The 19,778-nt window shown below is 36.5% G+C and overlaps 1 protein-coding gene across 2 annotated transcripts in view; it reads left to right on the top strand.

Moving 5' to 3' along the window:
* The window catches only part of CCAR1 (cell division cycle and apoptosis regulator 1), a 54,470-nt gene that overhangs the window by 25,517 nt on the left and 9,175 nt on the right, over positions 1-19,778 (top strand). For both annotated transcript variants that reach the window (XM_007454583.1, XM_007454584.1), the window contains exons 11-19: positions 1,164-1,389; positions 1,984-2,097; positions 2,642-2,808; positions 3,543-3,753; positions 4,569-4,652; positions 7,801-7,986; positions 13,049-13,240; positions 16,245-16,484; positions 16,866-16,977. In XM_007454583.1, the coding sequence (XP_007454645.1) occupies positions 1,164-1,389; positions 1,984-2,097; positions 2,642-2,808; positions 3,543-3,753; positions 4,569-4,652; positions 7,801-7,986; positions 13,049-13,240; positions 16,245-16,484; positions 16,866-16,977 (1,532 nt within the window). The remainder of the gene's footprint in view (positions 1-1,163; positions 1,390-1,983; positions 2,098-2,641; positions 2,809-3,542; positions 3,754-4,568; positions 4,653-7,800; positions 7,987-13,048; positions 13,241-16,244; positions 16,485-16,865; positions 16,978-19,778) is intronic.

Genomic DNA, 19,778 nt, shown 5'->3' with positions numbered 1-19,778 from the left:
AAAAAAAAAAAAAAAAAAACTCAGACAGCTGTTGTTAACATTTTTATTTTGACAGCAAAATTTTATCCAAATAAATATAATTATGTAAACAACCTTAACTGACAAGTTTATCATTGTATATTTAATGCCTCACGGGCCCCGCCCCTCCGCGGCATGTGGGATCTTCCCGGACCGGGGCACGAACCCGTGTCCCCTGCATCAGCAAGCGGACTCCCAACCACTGTGCCACCAGGGAAGCCCCATTCTATATTTCTTATTTTTAGGTTTCACATAAAAAGACATCCCTATAGATACATTAGTTCATATTACGTACTCTTGCCTTTAGTTGCCATTTGAAAGGACGGTGTAGTTACCTTTTCATCTTACAGACTATTGGTGTTTTCCACTTTTCATTATGCTTTTAACAGAAATCTCTTGGCCTATTAACCAGATTGATTTACTTTTGAGTTTCTCTCCTTTAAAAGCTCTGTTTCTTAGGAAAAAGTAAATCATCCTTTAAAAAAAAAATTCATTATGCCAGATTTAAAAGGCAAGAAACTTATCCTCTCTTTACATAGTAAATAATCAGGTATGGATCTTAATCATTAGATAGAGAGGTATGGAGATGTGGATAATCCAAAAAACGTTTGGATTTTGTTTTCATGTAGACTTTTATATTTAATTTTAAATTAACTATGCCTGATCTGGGATCTTACTGTAGAATAAAGGTTGTATTTTTTCCGACACTGTATAAACCTGATTGAGGAGCACTCTTACTAATTGGTACCACTCTTATTCCTTTTTTATATCCATTTTATATGAATCATAATTTTCTCAAAAATGCAGCTTCAACTGAGGCAGAATTGCTTTTGTTCAGATCTTTTCTGGAGCTTGAAGTTATTTCAAAGGGTCTTGTCTAAATGAATTTTAAGCTACACACAAAAAATAAATAACAGTAACACGTAGATACTAGTTATTTATTCAAAACTGTAAGTAAACATATTTGAAAATGTCATTTTCATGTACTTCTATGTAAATCTATAGCTCATTGATTAACAGTGACTGTTCATTTTTAGCTGGCTGTTAACTGTATCAGATTATATATTTAGCTTTAGAATTGAATGAATCTTTGCATAGTATTTGGTGTTAAGGCTCTTTATTCACTCCTTATGTCTGTTTTTCAGTCCTAGTTGTGACATGATGGAACTAAGGCGCCGTTATCAGAATTTATATATACCTAGTGACTTTTTTGATGCTCAGTTTACATGGGTGGATGCTTTCCCTTTGTCAAGACCATTTCAGCTGGGAAATTACTGCAATTTTTATGTAATGCACAGAGAAGTAGAGTCCTTAGAGAAAAATATGGCCATTCTTGATCCACCAGATGCTGATCACTTATACAGTGCAAAGGTTTGTATTCTGTGATACACAGCTAAAATTTCTGAGTAGTTATTCATATTAAGAATGTATGTGGAATTAATCTTCAGAAAGTGGTTATTACATTTAAGATCTGAATGCCTGTGTTTTCTTCTTGTCTCCCAGATTCTGTTTTGGTTTTTTAAGTAATTTAATTTAACCTCTTTTTGCCTTAACTCTTGAGCTGTAAAAATGTTGTTATTGCTTTAACATTTTGAACCTTATAAAAATGTGAAGATGAAGTTCATTTTATTGAGCTTTTTGGAATGTTCTATGACTTCTGGTAGCCACAGATAAAAATGTAATGTTGGGTGAATGCACTATATGTGAGTCTTCAGGGTAACATTCAGTATATTGTTTATGGTCAGTAGTTTTCTGCTATTCAAAAAACATTGATCAAAAAGCATTCCTTGAAAAGTTAAAACTATGTAATTATAAGGTATCTAATACCATTTCTGCTATAGTGTTTTACTTTCCATTTTTATAAAAAACTTCAGATATCTATTATGTAAGGATAATTAGTAGTGCTTCTCATTTTTTTACATTACTTTAGACTTTTGACAGGATTGAATTATTTGACTATAATAGGTAATGCTGATGGCTAGCCCTAGTATGGAAGATTTGTATCATAAGTCATGTGCTCTTGCTGAAGACCCACAAGAACTTCGAGATGGATTTCAACATCCTGCTAGACTTGTTAAGGTAAAGTGAAACATTTATGTTAACTTTAGGTGTATATTTGCTTTGCTTAGTTCTAACTGTGTATATATAGAATTAAAAAATACTACCATTTAAATTTTGTTGATTTGTTTTATATCTAATTTTAATATAGTTATGGCACTCAATGATGTAGATGTTTTTCTCATTGCAGATTAACGGCTATATCTTATTTGTATGTCACTAGTTCAACTGTCATTTTGATGTTTTATATTTGAAGCATAGTAAAATCTTAGTGATAATGGGTTTAGTGTATCAGGATGCTCTTAAACTTTGAATTATAGCTTGTTTCTTTAAAAGAACTTTTTATCTGAGGAAATATTTTAGAAGGATGAGTTATGATGTATAAATCCTATTCCATTGCTGAAATGCAGTGTGGAACACGATGAACTGAACTCTTCCTTGACTGACAGATACCCGAGGTAGTAAAAATGATATTAGAAAGGTTTGTTCCTTTACTTTTCCAGTATTTCATTTGTAATTTGACAAGTTGCATAATATATGTAAATGATTCTTTGTTTTAAATTAGTTTTTAGTGGGCATGAAAGGCAAGGATGAAGCCATGGCCATTGGAGGCCACTGGTCTCCTTCGTTGGATGGACCAGACCCAGAAAAAGACCCCTCTGTGTTGATTAAGACTGCTATTCGCTGTTGTAAGGCTCTGACAGGCATTGATCTAAGTGTATGCACACAATGGTAAGTACCAATTCATTTCTTGATTAGAAATGTTTTTCTAATAGTTACATAGATGTTCTTGTCTATCAGCCTTCTCCCCCACCCCTTATTTTAGCAATCTTGATCATGCAGGTAATCTCAAAGGAAAATACTAATATTAGCAAAAGTTTATTTGGTGCCAAAAATGTTTTGGGGAAAAAGGATTAAGAACTAATCAAAATAAACTGAAATTTTTAATGTTTTGTTATGCTGAACTTTGGAAGTTGGATGTATGTTGAAAATATTTTTCATTTCATGCATAGCTGGAGAAGATCGTCAAGAGAGAACTTCATTTCATTATAATTCTTTTGTTATAAAATGATGTAGTTGCTGATTATTTTTGTTCAGCCATATTTTCTCTTGAGGCTTATTTGTCCTGTGTATTTTAGTATATTTCTTGTGACTTAATTGAGAATATTCTTTTTTTAGCACATGAAATCTGAACAGCTATTCAGCTTCTTCAGGTATTCTCTAAAATATGGGTAGCTCTGTAATCAAACTTTGAAAATGCCTTGGGGAACATATTCTTCTTTTAACCATAAAATATTGTACAAATGTACCAAAAGAGGAACTATGGCTTCTATAATTTTTTTTTCTTTAGACCAACCTCAAGTTCTTGCAGCAAAATTTCTTTACTTGATGTGCTACAAGTGAACTAGGGTCTTTAAAATGTATTTTAGAATTTTTTTTCCAACATGCTTCTTCCCTTGCAACAGGTACCGTTTTGCAGAGATTCGCTACCATCGCCCTGAGGAGACCCACAAGGGGCGTACAGTTCCAGCTCATGTGGAGACAGTGGTTTTATTTTTCCCGGATGTTTGGCATTGCCTTCCCACCCGCTCAGAGTGGGAAACCCTCTCCCGAGGATACAAGCAGCAGCTGGTCGAGAAGCTTCAGGGTGAACGCAAGGAGGCTGATGGAGAACAGGCACTGAACGCTAATCCCTTTTTCTATTTCCGCTTCTCACAGGCACAGGAACACAGGCACAAATGCACACCACACACTACATAACAAACACACATGGAGGAACATAACTGGTAACAGCGACTGGTAATCCAGCTTTCAGCAGTATAGTTGTATGTTTTCTCTTAAAAAAAAAATCTGTCTATTATGCTAACTTTAAGAGTGCTGAGACCTCAAAGGAAAATAAGTTGTGCTTAAATTGCACAGAATTTTGTTTTTATCATAGGTCTAGTTGCTGGAATCTGGGACCAGTTGTTGAGCAAGATTCAGTATTAAGCCATTTTAAACATTTTGCCATTTTCTAAAATTTAAAAAATTTTCTCTTTCACGGTCATCAGTTCTAGTCATGGATATTTGAAATTGGACAACCACAAGTCTGAGAGATTTGAAATTTCAGGCTATGTGGCATCGTCTTTGGTACATTTGAAAGGTCTGACTAAATCAGTCTTAACTTTGGGTGGCTTGAAAATTGGGGCAAGATCACACACTGTTTGGTTAGTGGAGATCGGCAGTGTTTGTGCATCCCTGATATCCTTTGTGTTGTAATTTATCACCCTTTTGTGTTTCACAGATCTGGCTTTGATTGGCTGATGAGTGTCTTTGTGATCAGTTAAAAGTGGTAGAATGTATGTACGTGGACTTGCCTAAATAATAACTTTAGGAGAAGACAATCTGAAACATTTGTGACCTTGCACAGATCAGCAACAGACTTTTAAAAGTAAATTACCTTTATTTTAAGGTTTCAGAATAGTAATTCTGTTCTTTACTTTGTATATCAGGATGAAGAAGAGAAGGATGATGGTGAAGCTAAAGAAATTTCCACTCCTACCCATTGGTCTAAACTTGATCCGAAGACAATGAAGGTAACTTTGAAAGTAATGGTATTTAATTTGAAATCTCTGAACAGGAATAGAGGATGTTGTGGACAGTAGTTTTTCAGATATAAGCCATTAGAAATGAAGTCCACTGGTTTTATATAAATATTCTTTGTTGTTTTTGTGTGTGTGTGTGTCAAAATTAAATAAAAGGTGACTTCATACATCAGTTCAGCCACTGTCGAATGTAATATACATGTGCCTATAGTATGAGCAATATTTGCTTTTTGCTTTGGGAACTAACCAAGAGGCGGAATTTCTGCACTTAATTAACTTAAATTCAAGGAGAAGGAATGAAACATAGGAAAAAGATTATGCGGTTTTTAAATAAAATTTAAAAATGAAATGTGGATTGATATACATCTGAAATAGGAAGAAGATAATTTAAGAGCCTTTTTTGAAAATCTTTGATTAACCCATCATACTAGTTTGTTTTTGCTCCCCAGCGTCTTTGGACCTATTATCTTTTTGTAGTTTTGCATCTCTGGGCCTATATTGTGAATGTAGATCCATAGATTCTACGTACATAAATTCTACATAGATCAGAAGATCAGAAGCTGGCTTGCTTTTGCAACTTCCTGTTTAACACATAAAAGCTGACCTTTTTTATTAACTTCTGTCCTCAGCAAAATACAGGTTTTTTTCTTTTTTATGAAAGTGTAGTTTTTAAACCAGCATTGCTTTTTTTGTTTGTTTGTTTTTTGTGGTACGCGGGCCTCTCACCGTTGTGGCCTCTCCCCTTTCGGAGCACAGGCTCCGGACGTGCAGGCTCAGCGGCCATGGCTCACGGGCCCAGCCACTCTGCGGCATGTGGGATCTTCCCGGACCCGGGCATGAACCCGTGTCCCCTGCATCGGCAGGCGGACTCTCAACCACTGCGCTACCAGGGAAGCCCAACATTGCTTTTTTAGTAGAGAATGTGTATCATAAGAATGTTTGCTCTTCTTACACTACACCAAGTTATTTTCCTCAACATCAGGTTTCATATAGAGTGCTATAGATTCAGAAAATTAGATTAAGCCTGCACTCCAAGGACTTTTTGTCAAACTGATGGCTCTGCTATTGTTTCTTATTTTAAAGTTTGTATTCCTTTTCTTCTTTTTATGAATAGAAATTTATTATTTGTAAAGCACATTTCCAATAAAATTGGGATAATTTTCAGTATCTCTCCCTTAATAAAGAAAAATTTTAGTAAACAAGATGACAAATTACCCATATTATCACGAAAAATTTTTTTTCTTTTTTAACATGTTTGTTGGAGTATAATTGCTTTACAATGTTGTGTTAGTTTCTGCGGTATAACAAAGTGAATCAGCTATATGTATACATATATCCCAATATCCCCTCCCTCTTGGATCTACCTATCCCACCCCTCTAGGTGGTCACAAAGCACTGAGTTGACCTCCTGTGCAATGCAGCTGCTTCCCACTAGCTGTCTTTTTTACATTTGGTAGTGTATATATGTCAGTGCTACTCTCACTTCGTCCCAGCTTACCCTTCTCCCTCCCCATGTCCTCAAGTCCATTCTCTGCGTCTGCATCTTTATTGCTGTCCTGCCCCTAGGTTCATGAGAACCTTTTTTTTTAGATTCCATATATATGTGTTAGTGTACGGTATTTGTTTTTCTCTTTGACTTACTTCACTCTGTGTGACAGACTCTAGGTCCATCCACCTCACTACAAATAACTCAATTTTGTTTCTTTTTATGGCTGTATAATATTCCATTATATATATATATATATATATATATGTGCCACATCTTCTTTATCCATTCATCTGTCGATAGACACTTAGTTTGCTTCCCTGTACTGGGTATTGTAAATACTGCTGCAATGAACATTGTGGTACATGACTTTTTTTGAATTATGGTTTTCTCAGGGTATATGCCCAGTAGTGGGATTGCTGGGTCATATGGTAGTTCTGTTTTTAGTGTTTTAAGGAACCTCCATACTGTTCTCCATAGTGGCTGTATCAATTTACATTCACACCAACAAGGCGAGAGGATTCCCTTTTCTCCACACCCACTCCAGCATTTATTGTTTGTAGGTTTTTTGATGAAAAGTTGTATTCCTTTTGATTATAAATATAAGGCATGCTCATTTTAAAAATTGGTGTATGCATAAAAAATTGAAGAAAAAAAATTTCTCAAGCCTATCATTCAAACACAACTTTTCTTTAAAATTCTATGTATTTATATATGGAATTTAAGAAAAAACAAAACTGTCATGAAGAACCTAGGGGTAAGACAGGAATAAAGACTGTGTCCTACTAGACCTACTAGAGAATGGACTTCAGGATATGGAGAGGGGGAAGGGTAAGGTGTGACAAAGCGAGAGAGAGGCATGGACATATATACACTACCAAACGTAAGGTAGATAGCTAGTGGGAAGCAGCTGCATAGCACAGGGAGATCAGCTCGGTGCTTTGTGACCGCCTGGAGGGGTGGGATAGGGAGGGTGGGAGGGAGGGAGACACAAGAGGGAAGAGATGGGAACATATGTATATGTATAACTGATTCACTTTGTTATAAAGCAGAAACTAACACACCATTGTAAAGCAATTATACTCCAATAAAGATGTTAAAAAAAAATTCTATGTATTATTTTCCATTATATTTTCTGGGTACAAGCTGGTTGGTTGGTTGGTTGTTTGGTTCTAATCATGTTGTGTAAAAAAGTTGCTGTCTCCTTTTCAATTAATAATAGTGTTTCACATGTAATCATTTTTAAATGTTCTATAGGGTTCCATTTAGTTGATGTACTGCTTTTTTTCCTTTGGTATTACCCTTTTATTGGATATTTAGATTCTTCACTTTTTTGGAGGGAGGGATTATGACAGGGAATGTATCGATATAAAAAGTTTCTTTCTTGTGTTTAGGTTATTTCCTTAGGGTAAATTCCCAGAAATTAGAATTTCTGGGTCAAAGAGCATTAACTTCTTCAAAGCATCTTAAAACATGTTGCAGATTATTTTCGAAAAATATTCTGTCGGTTTGCATTTTCACAAAGCTTTTATGAGCTGTACAATTGTCCCTTTCACCAAAATTTAAAAAAAAGTCATACAAAAGATCATTGCACAGTTCCCTATTTCACTATCCTGTTTTCTTTTTCTGTGTTTTTATGGTGTGTATATTTAGGTAAATGATCTCCGAAAAGAATTAGAAAGTCGAGCTCTTAGTTCCAAAGGGTTAAAATCCCAGTTAATAGCCCGATTGACAAAACAGCTTAAAGTAGAGGAGCAAAAAGAAGAGCAAAAGGAATTAGAGAAATCTGAGAAAGAAGAGGAAGAGGAGGATGATAGGAAATCTGAAGATGATAAAGAGGTATATACTAAATCATTTAAATACTATTAAACATAATATTGGTTTATAGGGTTCTTGGACTATGTATGTATATACTTGTATTAAGGTATAGTTTACAGAATAGAAAAATTCAACCTTTTAGTGAACAGTTGTGCAAGTTTTCACACATGCATATAGTCGTGTAACCACCACCACCACAGTCAAGATATAAACAGGTCTTTCACCTCCTAAAAATACCCTGTACCCCTTTGTAAGCATTTTCTTCTCCCACCCCTTCAGCCGCTGGAAGCCACTGATGTGTTTTCCTATAGTTTGCCTTTTCCAATATATCATGTAAATGGAATTACATAACCTTTTTAGTCTGACCTCTTTAACTTAGCATGATGCATTAGAGATTCACCCATTTTATTGTGTTTCTATAGTTTGTTCCTTTACATTTCTGAATAGTATTGCATAGTATCAGTGTATCACAGTTTGTTTATTCATTCTCCACTTGAGACACAGTTGATTTCCAAGTCACGTATTTTTATTCCTCCCTCTTAAAAATGAATAATAATGTTTTAGATATAAAAAATGAAATGAAATTTGGTTAACAAAGCCACTAAGTTCAGAGATGGAGTTCTAGTGAAGTGCTTCTGTGAGAATTGTGCTGCTTTAAGCTGTGTGTTTGTTTGCATTTCAGTCCTTAAGACTCAGAGGCTGTTTATTCACTCCCATTTATGCCTCAGTCTTATGCCCAGAAGAGTAACTTATGGATGTTTTCTGAATTTGAAACATGGGGATATCAGAAGTGTGTTACAACACCAGTAATTGGATAAACTGACATTGTGTGTTTCCCGATGGAATGCTTTGTGAAGTATACATCATTATTTATGAAGTACTCCTGCCGAAAATGTTTTACCTTAGTCTAATTGTAAGAAAACAGATCAATTTAGAATGTACGAAATTCTACAAAGCAGCTTGTCTGAACTTTCAAAAAATGTCCATGTAATGAAGGAAGAAAAATGGTTTAGATTACAGAAGGTTAACAAGACATGACAACTGAATGCACTGAGCAAAACTTGACTGGATCCGGATAGAGGGGGGGAAAGCCATAAAGAGTATTTTTGGGGTAATTGGAGAAATTTGATTATGGATGTGATATTAGATAATGAAGAACTGTTAAATTTCGGATGTGATAATGATTTTGTAATTATGTAGGAAAATTACCTTGTTCTGAAGAGATGCATGATTTCTTACTTTACTATATAAGTTATATTTATTTTTATAGTGAAATTGTCTCAGAGTTGGCCAGCAGGAGGCCTTTCAAGTTGTCTTCTGTGTTCTTGGAAATGTTCTTGTCATTTTCTGAGAACTTTCTTATTTTGCAGCACAATACAGTGTTTTAGTCTCACTGTGTACTATCCCTGCCCTATTACTGAAATCAGCATTTCCCCAGCAAGTCCTGGTATCTTTTAGTGAAGAATGGTACATCGGATTTACTACAATAAAGTCATAAGTTTGTACTAATATCTCCAATTCTACTCCAGCATCACAGAGTTCATTCTAGTTTTCTCTCTTTCCATGTATGTTAACTCCTTTCTCCAATAATGAGAAACATACCTTCTATTATACTTAATATATTTGCTTACTTTCTCAGTTGTCCATCACACTCCCTCTCCAATTTGAATATCCTCACTCTGCTCTCATTCCCTGCCCTGTGCTTTCTCTGTATGGATGATACCCTCCTTGCTTCATTTGGGTTTCAATTCCTGGTAACTGGGCAGCTCATCTGCTCTGGGCCATTGTAGCACTCCTTCCTCACAGCCTCCATCCCCTGTATAGACACCTGCTTTGCTTGTAGGAATTGCTTTAGAACTGAATTGTTCAGGACAGGAAGAGCAGAAAAAGAAGGCAAAGAGTTGATTTTCACTTTTTGATGTTAGTGGCCCTTGGTGCTCAAATCCTAGATCCATTGATTTATTGGGGTTCAAAAATGGTGATATCATAATTCTTATTCTGTGTTCACATATTCCCCTCATCTGCTGTTTGGTTACCCAGGTGGTACAGGTTTGCCTTTTGGTAAATTCATATAGAAGAAGGCAGGATCAATACTTGATTCTTCTCTTTCTTTCTTTTTAAAATATAGAATATTAGGACTTCTTTGGTGGTCCATTGGTTAAGACTCTGCTTCCACTGCAGGGGGCATGGGTTCAATCCCTGGTTGGGGAACTAAGATCCCACATACCGCATGGTGCGGCCAAAAAATATTTGTGTGTGTGTGTGTGTGTGTGTGTGTGTGTGTGTGTGCGCTGCTAAATCAAGCACTATTTTTTTTTGTTTATCCAGCTTTCATGAAAATGCATTGGTTCCCTGCCACCTTCAGGTTGTTACCTGTTTTTTATTTTATTTCTTTTTTTTGGCTGTGTTGGGTCTTCGTTGCTGCGTGAGGGCTTTCTCTAGTTGCAGTGAGCAAGGGCTACTCTTATTGCGGTGCGCGGGCCTCTCATTGCGGTGGCTTCTCTTGTTGCGGAGCACGGGCTCTAGGTGCACAGGCTTCAGTAGTTGTGGCACACGGGCTTGGTAGCTGTGGCTCGTGGGCTCTAGAGTGCAGGCTCAGTAGTTGTGGCACACGGGCTTAGTTGCTCCGTGGCATGTGAGATCTTCCTGGAACAGGGCTGTAACCCGTGTCCCCTGCATTGGCAGGCGGATTCTTACCCACTGTGCTACCAGGGAAGTCCAGTAATAGGTTTTTTTTTTTTTTAACATCTTTATTGGAACATAATTGCTTTACAATGGTGTGCTAGTTTCTGCTTTATAACAAAGTGAATCAGTTATACATATACATATGTTCCCATATCTCTTCCCTCTTGCATCTCCCTCCCTCCCACAGTAATAGTTTTTTATTTGTTCTGTTCCCTTGCTTTTGTTTTCTTTAAGGAATTCTGATGACTTGTACTGACCTATTTTGCTTCCTCAACATTGGTCACTTTTTCTTGAATACTTTTCATTTCTTTTTGATTTTTAAGATTTCCACATTACCTTCTGTTCTTTTAAGGCATTGTCTCTTGAGTTTATTTTCTTTTTTATTCCTTCTAGTTTATTTTTAAATTTCTGAAACTATCTTTTCTGATTGTTCCCTAAATTCTGTCACCTCATTTTCTTTTTGTTTTTTTTAGATATGGACCCTTTTTTTTTTTTAATGTATATATTTATTTATTTATGTCTGCATTGGGTCTTAGTTGCTGCGCACGGGCTTTCTCTAGTTGTGGCGAGCGGGGGCTTCTCTTGTTGTGGAGCTTGGGCTCTAGGCATGCAGGCTCAGTAGTTGTGGCTCGCAGGCTCTAGAGTGCAAGCTCAGTAGTTGTGGTGTACGGGCTTAGTTGCTCCGCGGCATGTGGGATCTTCCCAGACCAGGGCTCGAACCCGTGTCCCCTGCATTGGCAGGCGGATTCTTAACCACTGCACCACCAGGGAAGCCCTGGACCATTTTTAAAGTCTTTATTGAATTTGTTATAATATTGCTTCTGGGGGTTTTTTTTGTTTTGTTTTTTTTTGATGTTTTGGTTTTTTGGCTGCAAGGCATGTGGGATCTTCGCTCCCTGACCAGGCATCAAACCTGAACTCCCTGCATTGGAAGGTAAAGTCTTAACCACTGGACAACCAGGGAAGTCCCTGTCACCTCATTTTCTACTTTTAAAATTCTTATTCATGTTGTTCTTTCATATCTTATAACATTTTCTTTTCCTTTTTTTAATATTTATTTATTTGGTTTTGTCAGGTCTTAGTTGTGGCAGGCGGGCTTCTTAGTTGCGGTTCGCCGGCTGCTTAGTTGTGGTGTGTGAACTCTTAGTTGTGGCCTGCATGTGGGATCTAGTTCCCTGACCAGGGATCAAATGCAGGCCCCCTGCATTGGGAGCACAGGGTCTTAACCACTTTGCCACCAGGGAAGTCCCTGTAACATTTTCTTAATGTCTTTTAGCACACTTTAAAATAGTAAGTTAAGATTTTTATCTGCCTTTTGGCCATGGCTTTCTGGCCCACTTTCATTGTCTTGCCAGAGATGTGATTCTGCTCCTTGTTCTTTTTTTTTTCTAATAATAACTTTGGGATTTGACCTCAGTACTTTCCTACTGCTTGTGTTTATGTGAATGTAGTTTGCCTAAAGTTTATTAGGAGATTGCTTCAGATAGCTTTTCTAACTTCACAGAGCCCTGTGTTCTGTTATTTTCTTGTTCTGTCAAAAAATATGGTGGCTTGCTGAGATTTCGATCCTTATTGCCCTCTGTCACTTTTTATGTGGACCTTCTCCTCCCTTGTCTCTGTTGTCCCTGCCCGGCTCACTATTGATTTTGCTCTCAGAAGTTTCTCCTCGTTGTGGGGGCCCTGTGCTGGAAGGATGCCCTGGCAAATCAGCTTTGCAAGTTCATAGGTAGGGCTAGAATGTCTGGGCCCTTTCAGATCTTAACACTGATCCCTTGTATACCCTCATTCACCTATTCCTATTTTTAGCTGCTATTGTTAAATTTACCTGCTGTGCTTTCCATTGCCTGATTATTTTATGGTTTTCCTGTTCTTAGATCCAACAGGGAACCTCATTGCTTCCTTCTGCTTTCCCCCCGCCACAGATGTCAGTAACACATAGATGTTGGGGTCTGCTCACTTGTATATTGGGGTTTGTGGGGATACCTTATCACCTCGTTTTGTTGTGCATATACATGGATTTTGGTTTTGGTATCTAGATTATTCTGTCTCTTTTTAAATGTGAGGATTCAGGTAGACCCACAAACTATGTTACCAGCACTATTTTCCCAGAATCTCTCCTGATTTATATGATGTTAATATAGGTTTGTCGGTTTTTTTTCCTCTTTAGAAGGCAATTTCTTATGCTGGGAAATTGAAAAGAAAGAGAATTAGGAGCCATAAAAGCTGCTGTCCGCTTTATTAAATTTGAACTTTGCTCCCTTCTTAGCCCTTATGGTTGGTATTATCATCGTAAGGAGTCGTAGAAATTTGCCCTTTTTCTTTACATATGGTATACATTTGGTATGTATACATAATGTACATGCAGGTTTAACCATTACTTAAAATTTCAAATATGTAGGAAGAAGAAAGAAAACGTCAAGAGGAACTAGAACGCCAGCGTCGGGAAAGAAGATATATTTTGCCTGATGAGCCAGCCATCATTGTACATCCAAACTGGGCTGCAAAAAGTGGCAAGTTTGATTGTAGCATCATGTCTTTGAGTGTTCTTTTGGACTACAGATTAGAGGATAATAAAGAACATTCATTTGAGGTAATGTTTTAAGTTTGAATTGGGATCCAAATAAGGTTCACACGTTGGTTAATATATCTCTTAAATCTCTTTTGAGTGCCTCTTTCACTGTTTTTGTTTTTTGTATTTTCCTTACAATGTATTTTTTGGGGAAAGAACAACCAGATGATGTTCACTACAGACTCACTTTTGCTGATTGCATTCCTGTGATATGGTTTAAATGTTCTTCTGGCCTCTCTATTTCCCATAAATTGATAGTTGGACCTAAAGTCTCAATCCGGTTCAGGTTCAGTTATTTTTTTCCCAAGACTACATTACAAGTAGTGGTGTAGTGGTGTGTTCTTATATCAGGATATTGGGAGACATATGATACAATAATCTCTAATTGCTTCTTTTGGGAATGTGGTAGCACTTTATTATTTACTCTAGAATTAAAATACCATTTAGTGGGATTGAAACTTTTACTTGTGATTGATTTAGGTGTAAGATAAAATAATTGATGTTTATATTTTCAACATGAATCTGTTTCTTTGTACCATTACTTTAGAATAGCTTTACAACAAACAGTTCATGTCATTTTTCAAAACAGTTGAAATGCACTTTAATCCCTAAGTAAGTGATTGCTTCATTCTTTAAACAAAACAATGTAAAATATCCCCAAATATCAGTTTTGTAAATAGCCTGTACAAAATTATAATTGTGTTCAATTATTGTATCTTATCAACATATCTCACATTGTGTTATTTGATAAATTATATTGTAAAAATCAATCATACCTACTTGACCCAGGAGGCATCGTTCACCAGATGGTAAGATAAAAATGAAGTGCTTAGACCAGAGACATTTGCAAACAAATATAGAGGACTGTTGAGGCAGTTAATAAACATGAAATGCATGTTTATTGGTCTTGAAATAAACTATGTTACAATATTAACATATTTATATTTTTTGAAACATTGATAATTCCGGTAAGCCAGTGTCCTTAAACATTATATACAATGTGATTTTATTTTTATTACCAATTGCCATAAATTTAACTCTTAACAGTGCCTATCATGTAGTAATCATTCAGGAAGTAAATAAATGAAAAAAAATAGTCTTTGGTATTACTTACTGCTTAAAAAGTATACCTGACGGATGCTGTAAGAGGATGTCAGATTAATGCTGTTCGGTGGAAACAAGGTGATTTAGGAACAGCCCTCTGCTAGCAGAATGATCCTTTATTTTTCTTCCTCTCCACCTAACATACCCCCTTGGTTAGTTTCCTTTTAATCTATCATTAGAATGTAAGTCATTTTGGTATATGAACTTAAAAAAAATTATTACTAAGAAAACCCGTATATCAATAATAAATAAATTTTTGACTGATTTAATTTTAATGCTAGGTGTATCTTTGTCTTTCACTGCTTGTAGATGAAAAGAGATGTAGAATTAATACTTATCTTCTAGTTACTTCTCTAGGTTTCTTCCAAGCTAACACATTTTAATTGCTTTTTTGTTTGTTTTTTGTTTATTTATTTTTGGCTGCACTGGGTTTTCATTGGTGCACGTGGGTTTTCTCTAGTTGTGGCGAGCGGGGGCTTCTCTTGTTGCGGAGCACAGGCTCTAGGCGCACGGGCTTCAGTAGTTGTGGCACGTGGGCTCAGTAGTTGTGGCTTGCGGGCTCTAGAGCACAGGCTCAGTAGTTGTGGTGCACAGGCTTGGTTGCTTCGCGGCATGTGGGATCTTCCCGGACCTGGGATCGGACCCTTGTCCCCTGCATTGGCAGGTGGATTCTTAACCACTGCACCACCAAGGAAGTCCCTTAATTGCTTTTTATTTGAGTAAGAGAAGATAGAAAAGTCTAAGAAAAATATGTGATTCTTGCTATTTACTTACACAAATGGAGATTTTATTTAATTTTTACATTAATGATTGAGAAAAGAATTCTCAACATCTTAATGGTCATTTTACTGATAATAGATTTCTTTTTATTTAAAGTGTATAAAGATGGCATGAATGAAAGAAAAATAGATTGTAAGATCAATTATAGTTTTAATACATTGTATATTTCTTTCTGATCAGGAAAATAGTCTGATTGAAGTGTTTTACCAATTATACTGAACACATTGCCAAAAATTACATATTTTAGAATTGTAACTATTTCAAGTTCTAGACCCTTTTAATCTGTTGAATGCAATTTCCTTAGATATATTTACATAGGGAATTCCCTGGCAGTCCAGTGGTTAGGACTCAGTGCTTTCACTCCCTGGGTCCAGGTTCAATCCCTGGTCGGGGAGTTAAGATATCCTACAAGCCATGCGGCATGGCCAAAAGAAAGAAAGAAAAAAAGATATATTTACATAGGATATTTAGTATATAATTTTAGGTTCATGAATATATTAAAGCTCATTATCCCTGGATCCTTGCATAGTAATAATGCTTACTCCCTACTCAAGAGTTTGATTTGGTTTCCCCTGCGTGGAATGCTCTTCTGGGTATCTATTTAATGGCTCATTCCCCTTGCTGCCCTCACATCACTTTTCAAACGTCACTTGATCAAAAAGGTCATCTCTGGCTACACTCCCTTGTTACTCTCTGTGCTCTTATCCTGCTTGTTTTTCTTATAATTCAACGTTGATTTGATTATTCCTTACTTTGTCCCACTAGCTTATGAGAGTTGGGATTTTTATCTGCTTCTTCACTGCTGTATCCCCAGTGCCAAGAACAGTCCCTGGTACATAGTAGGTATTTCATAAAAACTTGTTGAGTACACCTCATGATAAATGTACATGATAAAGTAATGCAGTTGTTATTTTTTGTAATATTTGGCCCAAAGTATACCAAACATAGTATTTATATCTTCAGGAAAGTTTTTGAGGATTTTGAGGCTACTCAGCATCATTGACATCAATTATTATAATTGTATTGTTAGTGCACATTAATTGTCAGATGTGACAGATTATCATTTGATAAATTACTGATTTGCTGGATTTGTTCAATATTTCTATTAAAGTTGGCTGGGTTACTGTTTGTCTTTTTATAGGTTTCATTATTTGCAGAGCTTTTCAATGAAATGCTTCAAAGAGATTTTGGCGTCAGAATATACAAATCATTATTGTCTCTTCCTGAGAAAGAGGATAAAAAAGAAAAGGAAAAGAAAAGCAAAAAAGATGAGAGAAAAGATAAAAAAGAAGAAAGAGATGATGAAACTGAGGAGCCAAAACCCAAAAGGAGAAAATCAGGCGATGATAAAGATAAAAAAGAAGATAGAGATGAAAGGAAGGTCTGTAAATACTTCCAGGACCAGCAACCGGGTTTAGTTTCTAATTAGTCTTCTGGAGTGTAACACATAACAATGAATTCCATCAGAATAGTAAAATGTAAAGGCCAAACTAAAAACTTTTAGTGTATTATTAGAAATTTAAGTCTTTGAATTAAGCCTATATAAGCATCTATAACTAGTTTTCTGATACTTTATTCTTTAAGGTATATAGCATGATGGTTTGATTTATGTACATTGTGAATGGTAGTTTATTCTTAAAGTATATTATTGTTACAAGATATTTATAATGTGATACTATTTCAAGTAAATTTAGTCAATTTAATGCTTTTCATTTGATGTTTGGTGAGATCTTGCTTAATTTTAAGACATTTTAAATTACAGAAAGAAGATAAAAGAAAAGATGATTCTAAAGATGATGATGAAACTGAAGAAGATAATAATCAAGATGAATATGATCCAATGGAAGCAGAAGAAGCTGAGGATGAAGAAGATGGTATGATTCCAATTTATTTTCCCTTAGGATGAAAAATACAGTTTTTGTGTGGGGACTTTGTATCACTGAAATCTATAATTATAATATTTTTTAGACTAGAAACAGTAAAATATTCTCTAGTGAAAATATGTTAAGTATTGTTTTACTAATTTTTAGGTGAGAGGATTATTTTAAGAAATGTTATTTTTAACTGTCATATGTTCCATATATAATTAATGGTAACTCAACTTGAGGGAAAAAAAATTTCCCAAATGTGGTGTTAAAATGTGTCATGAAAAGGTATAATAGTCTTCCTTGTTTCATAGAATATAATCTTTAGAAAACTAATTAATTATGAAGACTATCATACAAGCAAAAGAGCACATATAGCATATAGAGTTTAAAGACTAATAATAATAAGCACCTATATACCTATCACCCATGTTTTAAATAACAGACTTTTACCAGTAGTAATGATATTCAAAATACTTTACTAGTCATAGATGCCAGCCCTAAAGTATTTGAGTACCACTGAGTACCTGTCAGTTTCCACGTAGATTTGGGACTTTTTTTTTTTTTTTTTAATTCATTTATGGCTGTGTTGGGTCTTCGTTTCTGTACGTGTGCTTTCTCTAGTTAAGGCGAGCCGGGGCCACTCTTCATCGCGGTGCGCGGGCCTCACTGTCGCGGCCTCTCTTGTTGTGGAGCACAAGTTCCAGACGCGCAGGCTCAGTAGTTGTGGCTCACGGGCCTAGTTGCTCCACGGCATGTGGGATCATCCCAGACCAGGGCTCGAACCCGTGTCCCCTGCATTGGCAAGCAGATTCTCAACCACTGTGCCACTAGGGAAGCCCAGGGACTTTTTAAAAAAAATTTACTTACTTATTTTTTTTTGCGGTACACGGGCCTCTCACTGCTGTGGCCTCTCCTGCTGTGGAGCACAGGCTCCAGACACGCAGGCTCAGCGGCCATGGCTCACGGGCCCAGCCACTCTGCGGCATGCAGGATCTTCCCAGACCGGGGCACGAACCCGTGTACCCTGCATCAGCAGGCGGACTCTCAACTGCACTGCGCCACCAGGGAAGCCCAAAACATTTTTTTTTGAGGTGACAAAATCATAAGAGTTTTTTTGTTTTGGTAGTACATATCTTTGAGGATTATTACTACTTAAGGTGTTTTTGGTTTGCCTCTACATTTTTTCTTTCTACCGCAGCATTTTATTTTTCTTCTAATTGATGAAAATATTCAGACATAAAAGAAGTTGAGAGAATAGTGCATTGAATACCCTATATCCCACAGTTGATTCAGTAGTTAATATTTTATCTTATTTGTGTTGTCTGTGTGTTTGCATGTGTATGTTTCTGATCCATTTGAAAGTAGGAATTCTTCAACTTGCCTAAGAAAAAACATTCTCTTAGTCACAATTCCATAATCACCCCTAAGAAAATTAACAATAATGTCATACACCATCTATTGATGCCATCTAATGTGTAGTCTTAATTGTTCTAATAATTCAGTAGCAATGATATAATATGCATATATCAGTATTTATTTTGTCTTCATTACCTGCTCTGCTCAATGAAGATTAGCCCTTTTTTCGTTTTTTTTGGTTGTGTTGGGTCTTTGTTGCTGCGCGTGGGCTTTCTCTAGTTGCGGTGAGAGGGGCTACTCTTCATTGTGGTGCACGGGCTTCTCATTGTGGTGGCTTCCCACTTGGTGGAGCACGGGCTCTAGGCACATGGGCTTCAGTAGTTGCAGCACGTGGGCTCAGTAGTTGTGGCTTGAGGGCTCTAGAGCACAGGCTCAGTAGTTGTGACACACTGGCTTAGCTGCTCTGAGGCATGTGGGATCTTCCCGGACCAGGGCTCAAACCCATCTCCCCGCGTTGGCAGGAGGATTCTTAACAGCAGCACCACCAGGGAAGTACCAAGATTAGCCTTTTTTACAGTCCCATTTTCTCTCCCCCATCCTCCCAGTATTGTTTTATCACTGCTTTTGTTAAATCAGTGAACAGTGTTCTCATTATTTTATGTCAGAATGTCCTAGCTCTCATCCCTTAGTTGTCTTCTTTATTCCTTTTCTACCATATAACTCCCTTGGTGGTGGTCTCTTCCATTCTCCCAACTTTAAATACAATCTGCATGTACTGACAGTTCTCAAATTTATATCTCAAGTCAGACTTCTCTTATTCTTCTATATCAGCTGCCTATTTGTCATCTCCACTTAAGTTATCTGACATTTCAAGATAAACATGTCTAAAACTGAACTCCTGCTTTTCCTTTTCACCATAAAGAAAACAAGCAAAAAAATCCTCTACCTTCTGCCTTCCCCACCTCTTTTGATGGCAATCCCATCCTTAGAGTTGTTCAAGCTAAAATCTAGGAGTCATCCTTGACTCACTCTCTCTCTCTCTCTCTCTCTCTCTCTCTCTCTCTCTCTCTCTGTCATATTCCATTTCCAGTTCTATCAGGAGGTCATATTGCCTCTATCTTCAAAATATAACCAGAATCAGACCATTTCTCACCAGCGTCACTGATCTAACCTTAATCCAACCCATGTTGTTTCTTGCCTGGATTATTTTAATAGCCCCTTATACTGGTTTCCCTGCCTATCCCCTTCCTCTAAAGTCTCTTTTCAGTACAGTTGCCAGAATAACTTTGTATAATTTAAGTCATTTATTTGTTCAAATTCTTACAGTTGCTCTCCATTTCACTCTATGAAAAAAGCCATAGTGTTTACAATGACCTGTAAGACCCTACCATATCAAGTCTTTAATTTTGTCTCTTACAACTCTTTGCACTTGCTAATTGCACCTCAGTCAC

This window comes from Lipotes vexillifer, unplaced genomic scaffold (assembly GCF_000442215.2).
Source record: "Lipotes vexillifer unplaced genomic scaffold, Lipotes_vexillifer_v1.1 scaffold708, whole genome shotgun sequence".
Lineage (NCBI taxonomy): Eukaryota > Metazoa > Chordata > Mammalia > Artiodactyla > Lipotidae > Lipotes > Lipotes vexillifer.
The sequence above is the reverse complement of the archived record's forward strand: the minus strand, read 5'-3'. Positions and strand labels throughout refer to the sequence as shown.